General features: G+C 37.5%; 2 protein-coding genes across 6 annotated transcripts in view; one reads left to right on the forward strand and one right to left on the reverse strand.

Annotated features, from left to right (window-relative positions):
• VANGL1 (VANGL planar cell polarity protein 1) overlaps window positions 1-9,417 on the forward strand; it is a 68,135-nt gene extending 58,718 nt beyond the window's left edge. For all 5 annotated transcript variants that reach the window (XM_031967355.1, XM_031967354.1, XM_031967353.1 and 2 more), the window contains one exon: window positions 1,737-9,417. In XM_031967355.1, coding sequence (XP_031823215.1) covers window positions 1,737-1,997 — 261 coding nt within the window. In that variant the 3' untranslated portion in view covers window positions 1,998-9,417. The remainder of the gene's footprint in view (window positions 1-1,736) is intronic.
• A 3,022-nt stretch (window positions 9,418-12,439) lies between these two features.
• The window catches only part of CASQ2 (calsequestrin 2), a 112,723-nt gene continuing 103,617 nt past the window's right edge, over window positions 12,440-21,545 (reverse strand). The window contains exons 9-11 of the mRNA XM_031967358.1: window positions 20,650-20,750; window positions 15,908-15,982; window positions 12,440-14,820 (exon numbers count right to left, since the gene is read on the reverse strand). Of these exons, the coding sequence (XP_031823218.1) occupies window positions 14,590-14,820; window positions 15,908-15,982; window positions 20,650-20,750 (407 nt within the window). The 3' untranslated portion in view covers window positions 12,440-14,589. The remainder of the gene's footprint in view (window positions 14,821-15,907; window positions 15,983-20,649; window positions 20,751-21,545) is intronic.

Consider the following 21,545-nt stretch of genomic DNA (forward strand, 5'->3'; position numbering starts at 1 on the left):
GAGAACGAAATGGAAAATCACTCCAACATCTTTGCCAAGAAAACTGTTCTTCAAATCACAGAGAGTCAGACACAGCTGAAAAATAACAAAAATGTTGTAAGCTCTGGGAGGGGGTCAGAATTAGGTTGTAAGCTGCCTTAAGGAGTGAACCAACACATCCAATTAGCAGAGGAATAGCTCTGTGAGTGGCCCCTGTGCTCTCACCCTCAGCAAAATAGAAAGGATTCAATCTCAAAAAAGAAAGGAGGAAAGCATGAAAAGGAAGAGATAAATAACATTTATTATTAAAACCACAATAAATGATATCTTTTAAATTTGGTTTCCAAGTGTGGTAAGATATTGTTTCTCCCATCCATCCTTTATATTAAAACTAGTCCCTCGTTTGGCTGTATGTGAATGTGTTAGTGAGGAAGGCACATTGGGTATGTTTTTGTCAGTCACAGACAGGATTTGAACCCAGGACGTTAAATACTAGAGCCAGAATTTGTTCTACTATGCCAGACTAACTCTTTAATAAAAGAAATGAACATGAAGGCTTGGGGCAAGCAGTCTCTAATTAATAGTCCTGTACATCTAGGCTTTGTTGACCTGTGCACCTAAGCTTGAGACAAGCTCTTTATTTTCTCTTATTACTCTCAGTAATCACCCACTGTGAACATGGCTGATGGACTTTCTTTTCTGATTCCTTCATGTGGAAAGAAATTAAGTTCTTATTTATTTCCTTTCCACTTCATCTTCTGAAGTTTCCAATCACTGTTGTTAGCACATCCTTGATGGTTCTTTGTTTTGATCTTTGAAAATCGAATCCTTACGACCATGCTTTCCAGTGATTGTTTTTCCTTTTTTTGGCTTCCAGAAGCCTTTCTGCCATGTCCTCACTGTGTGTGTTAGACCTTCATGGAGCAATAGAGCACATTCTGTTCCTCAGATCCTAAGATGGCCCATTCCCTTGGCCCTGGTGTATGTAGGTTGCAAACTGGCTCTTACAAAGTAGAAATTCAAGGCAGCAGAATTGCCAGTTAAAACCAAACAGATGAAGGAAGAACATTTTCATCTATCACAGGCTGCTATCTTAGTATCTTAGTGTTGCTTCTGTGAACTTAGCAGGTCAGTCAATCAATCACTCAGTAAACTTTTATTAGCAACTACTGTGTGCACTCTGGGGATTTAAAAAGACTCAAGACAGTCCCTGCCCTCAAAGCACTTACATTCTAATGGGAGAAAAAACAGACACACAAATATGTATATGAAAGAATTTATATGCAGGATAAATATTTATACAGATTCATGATTTCTGTGGTAGACTTTTCATTGGTATACATTCTAAATCCTCTGTGATATTTCATCCTTCCTCCTCTGTGATATTTTATCCTTCCTTTCCTATTAAGGGTTTTCTTTCTCCAACATCTCTTTTCCATTCCATAAACCTAAGTGTGCATCCACCCAAGTGTGTGAATATGTACACACACACACACACACACACACACAAAAGAGGAATGAGAAAATCTGCAATTGATGGCTCTGGGGTAGTCCCTTCCCCTCCCCAGTATGTTCCAGTGAATTGGTAGGAAAACAAGGAGATATAAATGTATTCTAATTGAAAGGTTGTATTTGACTAGGGGAGAAATGGTGTCCCTGGGGATAAAAATGGCAGCCCAACTGAAAAAGACAGAACCAGACAACAGTTGGACAGTGATATTTTCTCTTTCCCTGATGAGCTTTTCCTCTTTTTTCAGGCATTCCTAGAGCGTTACCTCAATGCCGGCCCAACCCTGCAGTATGACAAGGATCGATGGTTCTCTAAGCAGTGGACACTTGTTAGTGAAGAAGCTGTCACAAACGGACTAAGGGATGGAGCTGTTTTTGTACTTAAGTGCTTGGACTTCAGCCTTGTAATTAATGTGAAGAAAATCCCATTCATCGTGCTTTCTGAAGAATTCATAGACCCCAAATCTCATAAATTTGTTCTTCGCTTACAATCTGAGACATCAGTTTAAAGGTTTTATATTTGTTGCTTTAAAAAATATATATATTATATTGTGGGATTTTTCTCTGGTTTTGGTTTCTCTGATGCTGACTGAAACTGGCAGATGACAGACCAGTATTCTTTGACCATCTGCACTTTATTTGGAAGAAGTGAGGGGACACTTGTCCTGAAGAAAGACAACAAGAGACATGCTCCGGTGGCTGACCGTCCTACAAAAGCCTTCTCTCTTTTTTTTTTTTTTTTTTTTTTTGCCAGAGTCTTATAGATAGCTGTAAACCAAATTGAAGTTGGCATGTTCATGGGAACCTTGCCTTATAACAGCTGGTCCTCTGTCTCAGTGTCATTAAATCCCACCTCCCCCATCCTCCACTCTGTGCCCTGGGTTTCCTTCATGTTCCCACAGGTTCCTACAGAAATGCCCATCTTCGAAGTAACTCTCCTGGTGTATCCCCACAGGGTAGGTCTAGAGTTCACCCTTGGAACAAAGGGATCCTGACTGGCCCAGGTTGGTCTGCCTGGCCCACTTCCTCATGGTAGGCCATGGGCCATTACACAAAATGCCTTTCTTTTTTTCATCTTTGCTGCCTTCCGGTCCTTCAGAGAAGTCACAGTGAATAAGTGCACTATCGAATTGTGGCTCTTTCCTCACTCCTGTTCCTTACTCCCCAAAGATAACTACTTTGCTCTGTTTGTCTTACTTTAACCCTGCTTCCGTCTTGCCTGGGAGCACCTTTTGGTCTGTGGTGGTGGTTACTGGCTCTTCTCCTTAGAGTTGGGAGGATTAAATAGGGTAAAACCCCAGGTTCTCTGACCCCTCTTTACTTGAAACCATTCATAATAGCTACTTAGATGTTCACATAAATCTCCCTGCCCTTCGTCCTGCATCCTTACTCACCTCCGAGATAGGCCATCACCAGGGGAGAATTCCATTCTGATTCAACGAGAGATTATGAAACTCCTATTAGTGACATAAACTACTAGCTGTGGTTTCAAGATGGGAAGGTATGATTGAGTGTCATCCAGGTTGGGATGGAGAGGGTGAGAGAAATAAAGAGGGGGAAAAGAAAAGAGAGAGAATTAGAGAATGAGAATATAAATATACAAGACTTCCTCCAAGGTTGCCCTGCTAACAAAGATCAAACCATATCTTGCTGTAATGGCAGCTAATTACATCCAATTCCGCTTTATTTTCTGACCATCTTCACTGTGTGACTTTTTGCCTCCAGTCACTACAAGGAAGAAAGGAAGATATTTTGGTACCTGTTGTGGTCTTTTAAGTTATTTCTGTGGTGGAATGGAGTGGCAACAGGTAGGAGAGAGAGCAGTTAGGTGAATCAGAATTAGTTTGCTTACATGTAGCTTGTTTTCAGGGGTTTCCTTACCCAGTTATATAACTGGAGGAGCTGTCTTATGGCTAATCATCAACTTTGGTGCTGAAACAAACCAGAACCTGTCAAGGCACTGCTGGGAGTGCAAAGTTTTTAGCACTGTGTCTCAGACAGGGCCATCTTGAAGCAGGAGCATCTTATGCCTTCAGCTTCTATGTTCCCACCACAGATATTTGCAATTTTATTTTAAAGTATTCAGTATTGTTTTCCAGCCAGGTCTTTCAAGTCCTCTGTTACATTGCCTAAAATGATTTCAGCATCCAGTGTGCATTAATTTTAAGAACAATTTTGTATGTTTTTATGATTGTTTGGTATTTTATGAATCGTTTTAAAAAATCTTTGGAGGTTATCATGATACCTGTTACTATCAGACTACATTCTTGGGTTGGTAGTGTTCTAATTCTGCAGTGAAATGGATAATAGAAAAGGGAGAATCTTTGACTTTATTCAGTGTCAGAATTTACCATTCAATTCCTAAGACATCCCCCGTCTGGCTTTCGTTGGAGATACATATCACTTACCCCATGATGCTGCTTTCCTTTGGGATTTTGCCCTCAAAACTGGAAGTTGCTTAAAATGCTCAGGCACCTTCTCAGGAAATATATTTTGTAGTGTGAGAATGGGATCTTAGTCAAGTGCAGGATAGATCGGCAGCTGCTGGATAATAAATATGTTTGCTTTTAAAGGGCATAGAATCCCATGCCTTTTAAGGGGATGCTGGCAAGACAAAAGTTCTGGTCCTTAAAAAGAATTCCTTTTTGATATTAATCAGCCTTTTCAGAGCTAACCTGGAAGAAGCTAAATTGAGCTTTCTTTCTGCCCACTATTAGTGCAGTTTCTTCTTTGAATTTCTCCAGCCTTAAGACAGTGATAGGGGAGTTTATTTTCATTCTCTTTAAAAGCTTTGACTATCATTTGTGCATTCCCAGCACTATTGGGAAAGACTGAAACTGAGAAACTCATTTTCCCCTTGAACTCAGACCATATATAGAAACTTATTTGGTTTTCTAAAGAAAACCAAAATCAGTTTTTAAAAATTAGAACTTGGGTTTTTAGGGCTAACTTGGATTGAGTTTCTTATAGATCTGATAAAGTTAAGTCCTTTTGCACTATATTTGATACTATATTTGTATCTCTTAAGATTTAGAGAATAAATGTGATAAAACCCATTGGCATATGGTACTCCAAAGCAACTTGCTGAAACAATACAGCTGTTAAGAATTTTCTCATTGAATCCTTCTGACAGGTCCTATGACAAATTAAAGGTAAAAGAAAAAAAAGACGCTACTGGGGAATATACATATACATATATATGTATATATTACATATATATATATATATTCACATATAAATCTCAAAGATAAAGGATCTGTGTAGTTAACTAAAAGAGGCTTCAGATTGCCTTTACATGCCATTTTTACTTTCTGTTGTACCCACTAACTGTAACATTCAAGTTTACAAAGTACACATGCACAGACTGCTCCCAGACTTTATAAAGACTATGTTGTCTGATTTTTCTTCCCTGGGGATTTGTTAAGGGAGAACTTAAAATCAAATGTGTCTTTCATATACAGGTCAAAAGATATGGCATACTTCTTAAGTGCCAGCTCTTTTGAGTGTTTCCAATTCTCTTGTGTCTTTAGTATTATCTTAAGCACCCAAGCTTTTATTTGCCCCTTGAAAAGTTGAAGGACTGAGCTCAAGAGAAATGGAATCTAAGAACTAGAAGGAGCTATAAAGACTATGTAGTCCATTCTCCTAATTCTATGAAGAGAGACCCAGAATAGTGACGAAACTTAGCCAATATCACAGGGGATAATCAGTGGGAAAGTTGAGATTAGCTTCAATTTATTTTATTTTCCCCCAACTACATGTTAAAACTTTTTTTTTTTTTTTAACATTTGGGTCTTTTTAAAAAAAAGTTTTGTGTTCCAAATTCTATCAATACCTCAAGTGATCTCCCAACTCCTGTTGCCAACCTAATAATCTATTCTCTCTCATTTTCTCCAACCTGTATATAAGCCAAATCTGTTTATAATATATGGCAAAATGTCTCACATTATTTGGTGTGACTCAGATTTTGTTGTGTCAAGACTATTGGCTTATGTTTGAGAATCCTTTTTATTATATAGAGATTTGGGCTGTGATGGTATTTTTTATTACATGATTGGGCCTTTATCTGTATATTCTCTCACAAAAGGGAAGCATACTCATTTCTGTCTCCCCACGATTTCTGTGTCTATCTCCACATCATTTTTGTCTTGGTCTGCAAATTGATTACCATACATCTACCTTGCAGCTATGGACTAAATGAATTTCTTAGCCACTTGGGGCTGGATAAAAGGGTCCCTTTTGACACAAAATTGTAGCCCAGGGAGAATAGAAGATAGGTTTCCATAATAGAAAGAGTCCGTCTGTGTTTAAACATCTGCATCCATTAGTGTGCTTCTGTTCCTGTCTGTGATTTTAATGTATATGTGAAAGAGAGCACAAATTTGTTATATCTATGGGATATAGGTGAGAATCTGTGTAAGAATGCATGGATCCATGTTTGTATCCCCAGTTATGTGTTTGTATACCATCTCTTGGTGGTTCTCCAACTAGATTTTGAGAGATACAAGCCATTCAATGATTTTGTTTTTAAAATAATGTTTCCCCACCCTCCTACTACTAATTTCTTTCCCACGCTTCCATTTCTATTTTCTAATCTCTGAAGCCAAGTCACATTGATTTCTCCCAATAATAACAATGTGAGATAGGAATCTACTCCCTTAAAACAAACTTGGAGCCAATAAAATTAGCTGCATGTAGAACATTTCTGTATTTCAAGACCCCTACCAAAGTCAGTGAAATATGAGAGACCAAATCCCAGTGTAACAGTTACTATTGTTGTAGAACACTCGCTACGTTGGAGCCTTCTAGGAACACTACCTATCCTCCCATAAAACACGAGTCCTAAATTATTTACTATTGGAAGTACCAGGGAAATGTCACACTTTGTAACTTATAACAGAGCCCTGCATGAAAATTACAGAGTGAGGTTGGGGTCCATAGTTCCAACAATTTGAGGGCTTGGAAAGAGGGAAGCATTAACCTCAAGGTCCCAGCTTGTTGCTTGAAGTTAATGTCAAAGGTTTGGTTTGGTCTTAATGACCTGAAGGTGGGAGCTACAGATCTGAGCTCTCCTTGGAAGACTTTCTAAATGCTCTTGACCCACAGTGAATTTGGGGCTGTGCTCTCCCACCTAACAGCAATGATTCCCCACTACCTCCTTCCTCTTGGATTGGAAGACTATCTCTCTAGGTTCAGCCTCGTGCCTTTCTGTATCCCAGGCCACTTCTGGGCCCAGCTCTGCTGGTATTCTTCTCCCTATGTCCTAGAGGTGGAGAAATGATCACAGGGAATTGAACTGGCCTGGCTGAGTGCCTGGGAAGTGCAGGAATATCCACTCTGCCTTGTGCATCACCTATAAACCATAGACCATACTGTAAATGTGAATAGGTATCTGGAGCTGAAAGGGATCTTAGGGTTTATGTTCAACCCTTTTGATTTTATAGTGAAGGAAATTGGGACATAGAAAGGTCATTTCCTCCCTATCACATAACTAGTCATTTCTGAAGTAGGGTTTGAATTCAGATCTTCCTGGCTTCAAGTCCTGTAGTCTGTCCACTTAGTCCTGCTACCTCTTATTTCTTCTGAGTAGTTCAAAGGTATTAAATGATAATTGTTGAGAGAACAGAGAGGAAGTCAGAATGAAAGATTTGTAATTCTTGGAAATAATTTTTCTCTTTACCCATTTTGTCAAAGGATTGCTTTGAGGTTTTCCTGTTTCCCCTTCTTCCCACTGCTGCATCACTGGTTTGATCCAACCAGAAAATGGGGCCAAACTCAAATCTGTGAGCTCTGCTATTCTGTGGCAGGGGTGCTGTAGTTTATTGTTGTTTGTGTGTTTTTATTTTTATTATTATTATTATTTTAATGAGGGAGGAGTTTAAAACTACTGGAAAAATGGGATTTGTGGAACGTGCAAACTTTTTTTTTTCCTATTATTGACCTTTTTTCCTACCACCGTATCCCAAATCCCAATCTTTTGAATTTGTGATCACTTGCCTACCAGATAAATCCTTTTAATAGGGTCAAGTTCTAAGACCTCCAAATTTTCTAAATCCCTCCCCCGCCCCCCAATTTGGGATACATGAGTTAACTGGCTCTCACAGAATTGCTTGGTAAGTGAATGAATTAATAATAATTAAGAATCTGTGGTTGGACTAAAGTTACCCTTGTAAAAAATTCAAGGAACTTCACTCATGTTCCATTCCTTAGTCCATTCTTTTGCCAAGCAGCCCTTAGAAGAGCAAGAAGCTTTTATCTTGAGTACTGGAGAAAAAATGAGAGCAGCCTCCAAAGTTCTCCCTTCAGAGGGCCTTTCTTCCTTCTGGAGAAATGTCTGTGTGAAAAAGAAATGAATGTATAACTGTCTTTGGTCTTGTGTGTATGAATGTGTGTTTATTTCTTCATTCTTACAATTGATCAGGCTCTGTTAAAAATAACAGCCTATCAAAGCTTCCATTCTAAGGTGGGGGTGGAGGGGCTGTTGTGACTCAGGGAATTGATAATGGGGGCTCAGGACATTTCCCCCACGGGTGGCGCATTTTAGTTGAGTGAAAACTGGCCCAGAATTCCAGCTGTTCCAGTAATCACTCCAGGAACCCACATGAAAAAGACTTGGTGGCCCCATTTCAATTCTAGCAGTTTTTAGTCAGAAAACAATGAGCTTTGAACATGCATCCTTGCTTGGTCCCCTGTGAAAATCTGAAATGGAAAGTTGCTAACCCAACACTTATCTCATGGATGTAGTCACCGTCGTCACCCCCAGCCATGACTCCATGAGACGCGGATACCGGGGTCCTCCCCATAGTGCTGGAGGGATTCCTTCAGACCTCTCAGCATCTTGTGGGTCCCAGTGTAGAGCACTCAGGCTGGGCTCGAGAGGCTGACCACTGGCGATAAAATCTTACTATGGCAACCCATAGGGTCTGAGACCATTCTTTGCCAAGGACCTTTGGGAGGTGGGATGGGGGACAAGAAAGAGTTTATTCAGTTTATAAGATGATTCACTGTGTATGCTTAAAAAGAAATGTCCACTAGTGCATTTGAAGTAAAATTTCATTTTTGCTCAATTTTTTTGTGTGCGCACACCTGGGCAAGAAAAGCACAATTACACTTGGAGTTGGTGTCTGTCCATTGTTCTCGAAGAAGACGTGACATTGAAGAGATGATTCCATGACGCACAAGTAAATTGGATTTAAGTGAGGGAGGGCTGTGCAAAGTCAACTGCCTCAGGGCTGTGGTCAGTGTCCCTCTCACACATGTGTTCCTTACATTTGGAGTAGAGAGGAGGGAGAATGCAGAAGAAATAGGTGATCTTCACAGTTTGTAACTAAGAGCGACTACATTGCACTTGGTCTCTTGCTAGCCACCTGCACCCAGGAGCCAGAATGAGCTTGGTCATACCTGACTAGAGCCAGGGCTCAATGGCTAAAGCCTAGAATCCAGCACCAGCAAAAGTAACTACTAACCAAAGGTCCACAAGCCTTTGTGCAACGACAGCTTTGATCCAGAGCTTCCTAGGGAATAATTTTACAACTGCTGCACCTTCCACCCATTGGGTCATTGGGTATGACAAAGCCTGATTGTGCGTTTTTCCTACACAAACTATGTGGAGTTCAGTGTATTTGTTTTCAACGTGTACAAGACTGAATCAATGCTAACCAGCATCTATCTGCACATGTAACTTTAATTGCTATCTTTAAAATTTTTATTAAATTAAATTTTTCTAGTTGTGAAGTTGGTAGCAAAATTTTAGTGTCTGTGATGAACACAAAGTCTAGCATCCTGAGATTGTTTCAGTTTGGGTCCACAAGTCCTAGTTTGTTTGTTTGTTTGTTTTCCTACCTTCTGCTCCTCTCCCAATAAAATAAAACATTTTACACTTTGCATATTTTGTACTGTAAATCTTGGAAAATAAACAAATCCAAAATATGTTAGTGTCACTATATTTTTTTGATGCTATGTTAATTTTGTTCCGGAAAGTAGTTGATTTTCAAGGAACATGGGATCTTAGCTTAATTTTATTTTATTTTTAATTCTACTTTATTAATTAATAACTTGAATTATGATTCATTTGTTAAAGGTAGGAGCAAAAGTTCCTTGAGATAGAGTGGCAGGGGACCTGCCATCTAACTCAAACCCCATTTTAGAGATGAGTTGAAGGGACTTGTTCAAATTCACATAGGTAGTAAGTGATGAGGTTGGGATTTCAAATTGCATTCTCCAATTCCAGATCCAACCCTTTCCACTGTACTCCATTGCAAAATGTAGGTTAAAAAAAAAATCAGGACTATTGGAATAATAGAATCTGGTTTAATGTACATGAAGAATAGAAAACAAACTCCATATCATGTTAATTTTTGCTAGAAAGGAATAATTTTAAATTGATATATTGCTGGAATCATCTTTTCAGTATGCAGAACTCAAGAGCTTCCCTGTAATAAATTCTATGCATTTCATTTATTAAGAACCTTCTGTATATCAATGGATTCTAACAGTGTTGGAACCCTTATGTCAGTGGCTCTCTCCTGACTTGAAGGACCTGTAATTTTTTTTTTTTTTTTTTTTTTTTTTTTTTTGGCTAAAGCAACTGAGGTTAAGTGACTTGCCCAGAAAGTATTAAGTGTCTGGGGCTAGATTTGAACGCGGGGCCTCCTGACTTAAAAGCTGATGCTCTATCCACTGCACAACTAGCTGCCCCTACATCCTTTAATTCTCATACAAGTTTTCCCAACAGTGCTGGAAGCATTTCTCCAAATCCCTAGAGATTCTAATGAAAAGTGTTTGTAGGACTTTTAAATACTCACTTTTCTCTCTTGTATACTGGTTTCTTACACATAGGAGACTCTAAAGATCTATTTCCTCCCACCAAAAAATAAAGCCTGATATCTGGCATAGTGCCAGCTTCTCTTAAAAAAACCGCCAAGTCTTAGAGAGAATTACACAAGTTTTTATTTACATAGTAAAAGACCCAGAAAAACTCAATTCTCTTTTTTTATATTTCTTCACTACTCCCATTTAAAAAATCTAAATTATAATTCCCATAGGCAGCAATATTAAGGCTCAGAATTAGTGGAGCTAATCTAGGGAAAAGGCCAGAATTTGTTTTTACTCGTTTGCTCACTGCTCTAGACAGGGATCCACCCTTGCGTGGCTTCTGCCTTCTGTTCTTGGCAACCATACTCGTTACTAGTTGGAACTAGTCCCTTTCTCCTTTGGGACAAGTGATCCAGGATGTAGAAATGGCTCCAGGCTCCTCCTGGAGCAAAGGAAACAAGCCAGAAGTAGGTCCCAAGGCTGGTAAGTGGGACTTCACAAAGACGGGAAACACCATAATCTGCCCATTCAGAATGCTTCCAGTGGAATATCAGGAGCCTCCATAAAGTAGAATATGGCATGGGACGGTCAGAAAAGCCTCTGGCACAGGAGTTGGGTCTTGAAGGAGAGATTCACTGCAATAATTGGGGGAGATTTGAAAAATAGACAATGCAAGATGTGCTAGGAGAGGGAAAAGTGCCATTCACTTAATTCTTTTCACAAGGCTTATTTTTGGTGACTGGTGTAGGTGTGTTAATTGTGATGAGTGGGATGTTCACGTAAAGGAAGAGCTGAAAGCAAATTACTCCATCAAGGAAGCTCCCCTTTCACCTGTGCCTACAAAGCTCACCCACGATTCTTATCTATTGATTGTTCCATGTCAGCAATGCAGACAGCACACAAAGCAGATTCCTTCTGAGTAAGTTAAAAGCAGAAGCAGCACTTTAACAACATTTGGTTATATTTATCTATAATATTAGTTATTATAAATACATAACATTAAAGTTCTTAATAACATGTAAGAACTTATTTTCATGGTTCTTTGAAATTTGTAAAGTGATATGGGATTTGAACCCACGTATTTCTCCCGTCTTGTGACACACCATGTTTCATACTGCTTTATGGAACAAATTTGTTTTGTTTTTTTAATTTTTTTTTTTTTTGCTGAGGCAATTGGAGTTAAGTGCGTCACACACAGCCAGGAAATGTTAAGTGTCTGAGGTCACATTTGAACTCGGGTCCTCCTGACTTCAGGGCAGGTGCTCTATCCACTAAACCCACTAGCTGCTCCTGTGCAACAAGCTCCTTATAGAAAAAAAAGGCACTGTTACCAAAAGGTATCTCTCAGGCAGAGAATAGTTTTATTCCACAGAACCTAATCTGTAGTAGGGGATATCTTTATTTTTTATTAAAATATCTTTCTTTATTATTAAAGATCATTATCTTTAAATGTGGTAGTCTTTTCTCTTATACCTAGGTTGGACATTTCTCTGACAGGGCTATCAGCATTCAGGAAGGGTTTACGTGAATTTTTTGGCTATTATTCAAAGAAGAGAGAGGTATTTTGGGGGTTGACATTGAAGAAAGAAACTGTCATGTTTTCCCACAAAATACTCCAGGAGCTCAGGCCAGAAACAAAATCCTTGAATGGAAAGCCTTAGCTAGTGCTATTTCTACTGCTAGAGACATGTCAGTGACTAGCATGACAAGACCTCCCAACAATCTAAATTTCTTCATGAGGGGCTTCCCAAATGGAATCCCAAGGGATACAAAGTTCCAGTAAGAAAATTACAAAAAGAGGGGCAACCTGTCACTAAAGGCTTTTATGCTCAAGTAAACAGTTGCCCCATTTTTGTTTATTTTTCTGGGAAAAAAAAACAGCCCAAGTATGATTATTCTCATTTTATAAATGAGGAGACTAAATCATCAGACAACCCAGAGGTGCATAGAAAGTATCAGAGCTAGAACTAAAATCCAGGGTGTCTGGCTCTAAATCCAATCTTTTTCCACCACACCATATTGTGTGTGTAATTAATATGCCCTTAATGATTTCAATTAAAAGATGACCTCACAGATTCAAAGAAAATGAAGAAATGATCAGAATACAATCTTAGTATATAAAGATGACAAAAGCCAATTTGAAATGTTAAAACAGAATTATTATTCTTACAGACAATTTAAAAGTTTTACTCATTCTTGACAATAAAACAATGAACCATTTCCCAAAACATGATGGATAGCCCTATCTTCCTAATGCTTATCACCCTGGCTATTATTTCCAAAAGGAGACTGGAAGAATTATGCTGTTCCAGGCTCCACTGAATAAAAGAGGTGGGGAAAATTACTGGAGCTCCATCCCTAAACATAGACGTACCATAAAGGACAAAAGGAAGGACTCTGCCTGGCTTTGATTGAAAAGTTTTGTTGCACTCGACCCTGGAAAATAATAAAGACTAATTGTTGGTCTGAGGTCCTAAAAGAAAACAAAATAGACTTTGGGACATGACTGTTAATCTTTTGATGGATCACCAAAACAGATTACAACCCCTCCCCATCTTTGTATACTGTGAAATTTTTTTTCCCTAAATCTTTACAAAAGGATCTTCTCAAAGCCCTGGAACTCATTTTCTGATTTTTTTTAATGTTCATGAGGCATAAAAATAGTCCTTTTCTAATCATATGTGTACTGGATGGTACTTTTTATATCATTCTCACTTGTTACTCTTCAGTTATCTTGCAATGTCCCAGTGTTCTTACATAGTAACACAATTTAAAGATAATTATGTTTGTGGAGGGGGCAAGCTTAGCAAATCTCCCTGAGAATAAAAGCCTAAAGATTAAAAGGAGTCAGTGTCATCCCAGATGTAGGGACAGGATGGACACATGGACCAAAGCCCAGTTAGCATAATAGTTTCAACAACTACTTTGCTGATTCATGTCCACAAAGGTCCAAAATGATATTCTGTTGAAGGTCAGACAATCTTAGAGGCCTGCCAGTATATCCAGACCTTGAAAAATATTCATATCATATTGTGGAACAGAGTACCAGAATCTTTTACAGCAGAGAAGTAAATGAGGAAATAGGGCTAACTTGGTTTGCCCAGAATAATTGGGTAAGAAACAATTCTCATTAGTAAAATTTTTTGGCTAATAATCTTCATATATGAGTTGCCAATTTTCAAAGAATTAGAAAAGGCAACAAACAACACTACAACTGAAAACAAACAACACTACAACTATACTGAATATAATTTAAGCTTTCTTTGATGATTCAGAAAACACTTCAGGATCTCACAGTGCTTCAGAAGCACAAGTATAAATCTTGTTTCTGATTGCACTAGAGATGTGTAGAAGTGTTAATTAATAGAAAGTTCAGTTTGATAGGATGTCAGAAAAAAAAAACTGCTTTTACCACAAAGAAAAAAATGCGATGATAAAGAAGCTCCAGGCATACAAAGGTACAGAATTTTCCATAAAATTATATCTGGCTCATCCACAGAGCATTTGAGGTGAGAGAGAAGACATAGAGAAAGGGGTGGGATGAGGAAAGTGTCAATATTGTAACTATCATCCAATGAAATAGATGTTTTGATATTGAAAAAATATATCATAAATGGATTTTTTAGCAAACTTAAAAGTTTCAAAATTTCACCCATTTCCATGAACATGGTGAACATGGGCCATACTGAGTTTGCCTTGAGTTTGGGTTCTAAGTTAATTGAGAATATTTACCTAATGTGGGAGTATATTCCTAAATTAATTAAGGAGTTTTTCCCATGGCACCTGATTCTAGATAACTGTATGGGTGGGTATTTCAAAACCCTATTTCTGTTATTGTCACAGTCAACTATAAAAAGTATATTTGAGAATAGATATGAGAGGACTTTTTTTTCTCTTAAGACACCAGGTGTTGACACTGTCACGACCCCTGTATTTTAGGGATAAGAGAAATAAGTTGCTAAATGCAAGTAAGATGTGAATGATTTTCCTTGTCCTATTGGGATGTCTGGTCTTAAGACATGAGTCAGGACATTAAAACCGGACATATTCCCTATCCTTCCCCTTTTCACTCTCCTATTCCCAACCTATATCCACAAGCAGCTCCTCACTTTATATTAGGAAGGAATTGGTGAGTTTTCTTATTCTTGATAATAAGGGAGTAGAAAAGTAGGTCTTAAAAATAAGGGAAGGAACTCTTTAGGACTGCCTGCTCCTATCTCCCATTCTGTCTTTAAAGAATAATGAATAAAAATGGTTCAGTGTCTGTGAGAATATCTGCCATGAGAGCTAGTCATCTTCATCATCACTGTCATCATCATCCTCGTCATCATCATCATCATCTTCTTCAGAGTTATCATCATCGTCATCATCGTCATCATCATCATCATCATCCTCACCATCATTGTCATCATCCTCTGTATTTATTTTCCCAGAAAGTACATCTTCTACCCAATCTTCTAGCTCTTCAGCTGTAGGTAGGTCGTCATCATCTGGTATGTCCATCCAGATACTGTCTGCCTACAATAAAGAAATAGTGGGAGTTAATGGATGGGAAAGTGGAAGCTTCTCCGAGTCTGCAGGGACCTTAGAGAATTCTAATCCAACTCATACCTATCCATGAATATCCTGTATAACACCCTCAAAAAGGATCACCCAGCTTTTCTTGGGGCATCAAGGTACCCCATCTCCTAAGGACTATCACCTCTCTATTTTCAATAACTATCAGCTTTCATCCTTTTTTCCTCCTGTAACTTTGTCTGCACTTCTGTATTGCTGGTGAATAGATCTTCCAGATTCTTTCTTTGTTTCTCTTATTCCCTTTAAAATCTGTGGGAGTTTTTCAAGGGACTTGAATTATCCAAACAATTTCCCTTAAATTACACTTGGAAGAGAAGCTCTATACATTCAAGGACTCAGGGCTTTCCAAAATGTAGACTTTTCACTAAGTATTAGCAAGACCCTAAATACTACCCCTCTTCTCCCAACTTTATCTACCCTAATTACAATGTAGACTAAGGAGATTTGAATTAAAGACACAGAAGAGCTCAATTATGTTTCTCACTTGCTCCAGAGGGAAGGGACTGATAGGAAAAAGCCTCTTCCCTTATGGCTCAACTATCCCTACTTAACTTGAGCCAGAAGAGACAATGTTCTTTTGGAGAACAAGGCTGCATTTATATCCACTGTAGCTACTGGTGCTGGAAAGGAAGGCTGCAAGCAACATGGCTCAACTGGGGAAGAGGGGGAAGAAACAGTAATTGTTCTTTTCTCGGTCTCTGTCTGTCCTTGTCCATCTCAATCTCTCTTCTCTCTCCCTCCCCTTTTCTCTCTCCTTGTCTTCTTCTCCCCCCCTTTCTCCCTTCCTCTCTCCCTCCTCTTCCTCTTCCCTTCCCAACTGTCAACACCTGAATTTAAATTCTATCTTACTAGCTAAATGATCCAGGGCAAGACAGAATGAAGGATTTATACTCAATGGTCTCTTAAGACCCTTTTCAGTTCTCACTCTATGTTATAAGATCTGGACCAGACTTCTCCCAGCCACATCCGGTCACAGACCGATATAAATAAGAGGTTCTTACATAGCCCTCGAGTATAAACTACTTACATCAGTTACATTCACTACTCCAATCTGTGGCTTGAACAGGTCGATTTTAAAGGTCTTCTCCCAGTAGGAAATGAGCTGTGACAACAAAAAATACACTTAGGAGACAGAATAAACTTTCCATCACCAGATCCACTGGACATAGCTAGACAAGTCTGTTACTCTACAGCTATTCTTACAAGGTTTCCCAGTAGCTAGTTAAAGTCACTTAAAAGATTTTCTCCCACCAGTTCTGGCTGTAAATTAAGTGGTCAGAAGAAATAAGTGACACAATCCCAGCCCTTGAGACATTTCTAATGTTTGAGGAAATGGGAGGGACACATTTAAAAAGGTACAAATATATATGTAATACAGGAACAGTTTAATAATATATAGTTGACATAGTCCCATGTTCCTTCATGTTGTATATGTGCCACTCTGAGAATTAAAGGATAGTAATTTGGGATGTTTATCTCTGTCTTTTCTTTTAATGTGACTTTTGAAAATTCCTTATTCTGTATGTAGAGAAATAATAAGAATGTTAAAAAAAAAAAAGTCCAGTATTCAGAGAGACTGATGCTGTTTTGGTATGAAAGAAGCTAAAAGAAAGATCTGGATCTCTTGGACTAATACTTTGTTGCTTGCTTAATTTCTAGTTAAGTGGTAGAGTATAGGAAATTGGAAATGATATGTGAAGGTGTGAAGATGTGAGGAACAGTAAAGAATTAGGGTCTGAAAAGAGAGAAAAGGCCAACAGATTTAAAGTTCACTAAAGTTTAGTAAGACTAAATTGACAAGAACTGGGTACTATGAAAATGGATGAAAATGTGAATGGTTTGGAAAGATGTCTTAGAAAAGTCCCCTATTAAGTATTGACCAAAATAGTTGTCTAGAATGTGAAAGATGCTGAGTAAGGGTGACCTCCAGACATAAAACAGTTCATTTAAATGAGATCGAGAGCTAAAAGAAATTTAATAAAGCCTTATGACATTTGGAAGAAAAGAGTGTTGATGTGTATTTTTTAATCATGATTAGTACAAATGGAGACAGAAAGGAGTACACTTTCTTTTCAACAGTTCATGGAACCTATACAAAAATTGACCATATATTAGGACATAAAAACCTCAAACTCAAATGCAGTAAGGCAGAAATAGTAAATGCATCCTTTTCAGATCACGATGCAATGAAAATTACATTCAACAAAAAGCCAGGGGAAAATAGACCAAAAAATAATTGGAAACTAAATAATCTCATACTAAAGAATGAGTGGGTAAAACAGCAAATCATAGACATAATTAATAACTTCACCCAAGAAAATGACAATAATGAGGCGTCATACAAAAATGTGTGGGATGCAGCCAAAGTGGTAATAAGGGGAAATTTCATATCTCTAGAGGCCTACTTGCATTAAATAGAAAAAGAGAAGGTCAATGAATTGGGCTTGCAACTAAAAATTCTAGAAAAGGAACAAATTAAAAACCCTCAGTCAAACACTAAACTTGAAATTCTAAAAATAAAAGAAGAGATCAATAAAATTGAAAGTAAAAAAAAAAAACTATGGAATTAATAAAACGAAGAGTTGGTTCTATGAAAAAACCAACAAAATAGACAAACCCTTAGTAAATATGATTAAAAAAGGAAAGAGGAAAATTATGATTAGTACTCATCATCGGGACACTGACGTCATGACTTTGGAAGCCTCTTGTTCTTGCCAGCGATTGTGGCTTTTATTTTACTTTAATTTATTTGGTGGGGGGTGGGGGGGCTTATTTCTGTTTCTTTTTAAATCAAATTGGCCAAATGAGTTTTAAATCTGGCTCTTGTTCAGACTAGGAAGAATAAACCAAATTTATGAGGATCCTTCAAGATTTACTGTTTTTAATACTTCAAGTGCATGGGGGACACACCCAAGTAATGAGAAAACCCAGTCTATTCATTTCTAGATTGAATGTTAGCCAGCAAAGCTGTCTGCTGTTGACAGTAGTCAGTATTTGCACTTGGGCTGTGACCTATACTCAAATACACAAAGAGGCAAAGAAATAGGCCCTCCTCTCCTGGGTTGAAAGTTTCTCATAATTTGTTTGCAGTCTACTCTCTGTCTTTCCAAAGGCAAGGCAAAGGACTAGAAATAATAGAAATGACTCACATAACCTGGAATGCCTATGTCCTCTAGGACCTCCAGACCCCTTCACCAGGTAGAAAAGGAAAACATGAGGATTGGAAATGAGAGCAGAAGCAAGAGAAAATGTTGGGTGCTGGCTTCTCATGGTGGGGCACTTAGTGCACTTTTCAGTAAGTTAAAAGGACCATTGGGCCCTTTATGCTCATCCTGGTTAGACAAGGTGGAAAGATGAGTCTGAGATGAGCAGGGAGAAAGTAGACACAGGGGAAAGCATGTAGGATTTCCTAAATGCTCTCCTCTGTGCCTAAACAGAGGTTTAAATCCCAGACACTGGGGCTATACAATAACAACAACAACAATCATGATGATAAGAAATATTTATATAGTACTTTAAGATCTGCAAAATACATTTATTCCTCATAACAAACCTTGATTCAACTATCATTATACTCTTTTTATAGATAATACTGACATTAAGGGTTAAGTGATTGGCCTAGAACCAGCTGACAAAACAATAAATCTTTCTTGTGCTTCAGTTTCCTTTTTTAAAAAAATACATTTTTATTTGTTTCCAAAAATATTTCCCAGTTACAATAGAAATGAGAAAGCTAGACATTTTAAATATCTATTTAACATTAAAATGTATACTAAAATTTTAATATATATTTAATTTTTAATTTCTATTTAATTTTATTTTTAAGCAAATAACTAAATTTATTTAATTAACAATTAATCACCAAATATAATTTAATTATATTTTCATTTATGTTATTTATTTATATGTGATTACATTAGTTATTTATATATAATTAAACAAATCATATTTAATGGATGAATGAATTTGATTTAAATAAATGACAATAAATTTATTTGGATAAATTTAAGTTTATTTGGATAAGTTTAAATTTATTTAAAATTTAAATTAGAAATAGTATTTAATTTTTAAACTTTTAAGTTTCAAATTCTCTCCCTCCTGACACTTGAGAAGGCTAGAAATATGATATCAGTTATACATTTGAAGTCATGCAAAACACGTTTCTACATTAGCCATGTTGCAAAAGAAAAAATAATAAAGTGAAAAAAGTGTGTTTTGTTCCTTCAGTTTCTTCTGTAAAAACAAGGAGCTTGAACCAAATGGCCTCTGAATCTAAAATTCTCTGGTCCTTACTCCACTGGCACTTCTTATTCACCAGGTTTTATGGCCAAAGTCTCTTTGGACCTGGGAGGTCAGTTGCCTAGAAAGCATAACCTTAAAGGAACTCTACCTCTCTGGTATCCATTTCCCAACTCTCCAGATTCCTCAGAAAGGTAGGTAGGCTTGTGAGGAGAAAATAATGCCCGAGTCTCTTGTGTCTGGGATGGAAGTGAGAGTGGGGAAATTGGGTGGAAGCCATAAGGCCCCATGAGTAGTGATGGAAAGTAGTAGCTGCTATCTTGGACCCTTCAGATCCAGGTGTGACTTAGAAGCCTTTTTCCACTGGGGGAGCACACAGATGCTTAGTAGGGATACTGAAAAGGATTTCCATCTAGCAACATAACCCTGATGTCTGTTCCAAAGAACAGTTATCTAGAACAGTATCTCTGCTCTCTCTCACTTACCTGTTCAGTTTACCTCAATGTGATGCTCCTCTATTCCAAAAATAATTTTAAAAAGAAAAAAGGAAACACATTTCCAAGCTTTTAGGATAAGTGATTCTCCGCTCCCTCTTCTCTGCCCCTACCTTCTAAGCCCACTTTTTAGAACATTGTGGACTGGGAGCCCCCAGGACCCTTTTAGAGTGTTCTTAAGGTCAAAACTATTTTTACAATAACATTATTTATTATAATGGCAAGACTATTTTCATCATAATTTAATAATAATGTTTTAATTTTAAATATGGCAAATGTCATTAGACATGATCCACATAAACAAAAGCTCATGGGGGAAAAGGGGATCTTCAATTAATTTTTAAGAGTGTAAATAAGTCTTGAAACTAAAAAAGAAAAAATTTGGAACCTGCTACTTTTGAGACCTGAAAAGCGTTTCCAGCTTCTGATGTCCAAGGAGTGAATGGTTCTGCCAATTCAATTTCTTGTGTTTCTGTAAGGTGCTAAATTCATAATTGTCCCTGATAACCAAGCCACCACTCAGTGACACAGATAATCTTAGTTCCAATAGCTCTATTCAGTTTACACAAATGATCTTTTACTTTTCTTTTGCTTCATGCTCTTGTATTCTTTCTAGCCCAATCCTCCAAAAAAAAAAGAAGTGTAACTAAGGCAGAGCAATAAGGGCCTTGCCAGGAGACACCAAAATTGGGAGAGTGCTGATAGCCCTTATATAACCAGAGCAGAAGTGTAGGGAAAAAAACCTAAATTTAGCAACTAGTTAATAAGAGTAGTTAGTTAAAATAGGAAGTAATTACTTGATATACTTCCTCACCACAGATGATTTTCTTCTGAGCCTGCCCTTCCTACCCTTCTATCCCATAATTTCCCATGTCTAGTAGTTGCTTCACAGTGTGCTGGAGTCTTGCCCACTCCTCCACCCTTACCAACTTTTAAAATATTTATGTGAGGGTGTATTTCAGAGAACTTGCCTCAGGCATCAAAATTGCTTACAAATATGAGACTGCGAAAAAAAATAAATAAATAAAAGTCTTACCATTGGGAAATCATCTGGGTCAATCCATACTATACTCAGCTCAGGATTGTTGGTATTGTCTCTGGCGACTTGTTTCAGGATCTCTAGGAACTCAAAGCCATCTGAAACAATGTTTATAATATGAAGTAGTAAATATATCAATGCTGCTTCTAAGATGGAAGGAAAAGAAGGGAAATCCATAGAGATTGGTGAAATTTCAAGGCTACTAGGAAAATGGTATAAATTGTAGGATATTCATGTAAAATTCTTCAAAAATACATTTATTGGGGAACCATAGTCATGAAATAGCATCCTATATTTTGATGAATCTATAATATCAATATTGTAGATACTCCCTCCACTTGTAAAAATTAATCCCATTCATGCCTTCTCTGTGATTCTTGACCATATTCTCTAGTTGATCTCTCAAGAAACTTTTTTTCTAAGGCAGAGCTTTTTTTGAGTCATGGACCCCTCTGGTAGATTAGTGAAGCCTATGGATGCCTTCTGAGAAAAATGCTTTGAAATGCATGAAACAATACTAATACCAAGGAAACTGATGATAAAGAAATATAATTGTGTGTGTGTGTGTGTGTATAAACGTGGATCACAGCATAGTATTTTCACCTTTTTGTGGGTGTTTTGCTTGCTTTTTGTTTTCTTTCATATTTTTTTCCTTTTTGATCTGATTTTTCTTGTGCTATATAATTGTGGAAATATGTATAAAAGAAATGCATGTGTTTAATATATTTTGGATTATTTGCTGTCTAGGGGAAGGGGAAAGGGAGGGAGAAAAAAATGAATCCCAAGGTTTTACAAGGATGAATGTTGAAAATTATCTTTGCATATATTTTGAAAATAAAAGGCTATTATTAAAAAAAAAAAAAAAGAATTCCTGCTCTTAAATTTTTAAGAGA

The sequence above is a fragment of the Sarcophilus harrisii genome, chromosome 4, assembly GCF_902635505.1.
Source record: "Sarcophilus harrisii chromosome 4, mSarHar1.11, whole genome shotgun sequence".
Classification (NCBI taxonomy): Eukaryota; Metazoa; Chordata; class Mammalia; order Dasyuromorphia; family Dasyuridae; genus Sarcophilus; species Sarcophilus harrisii.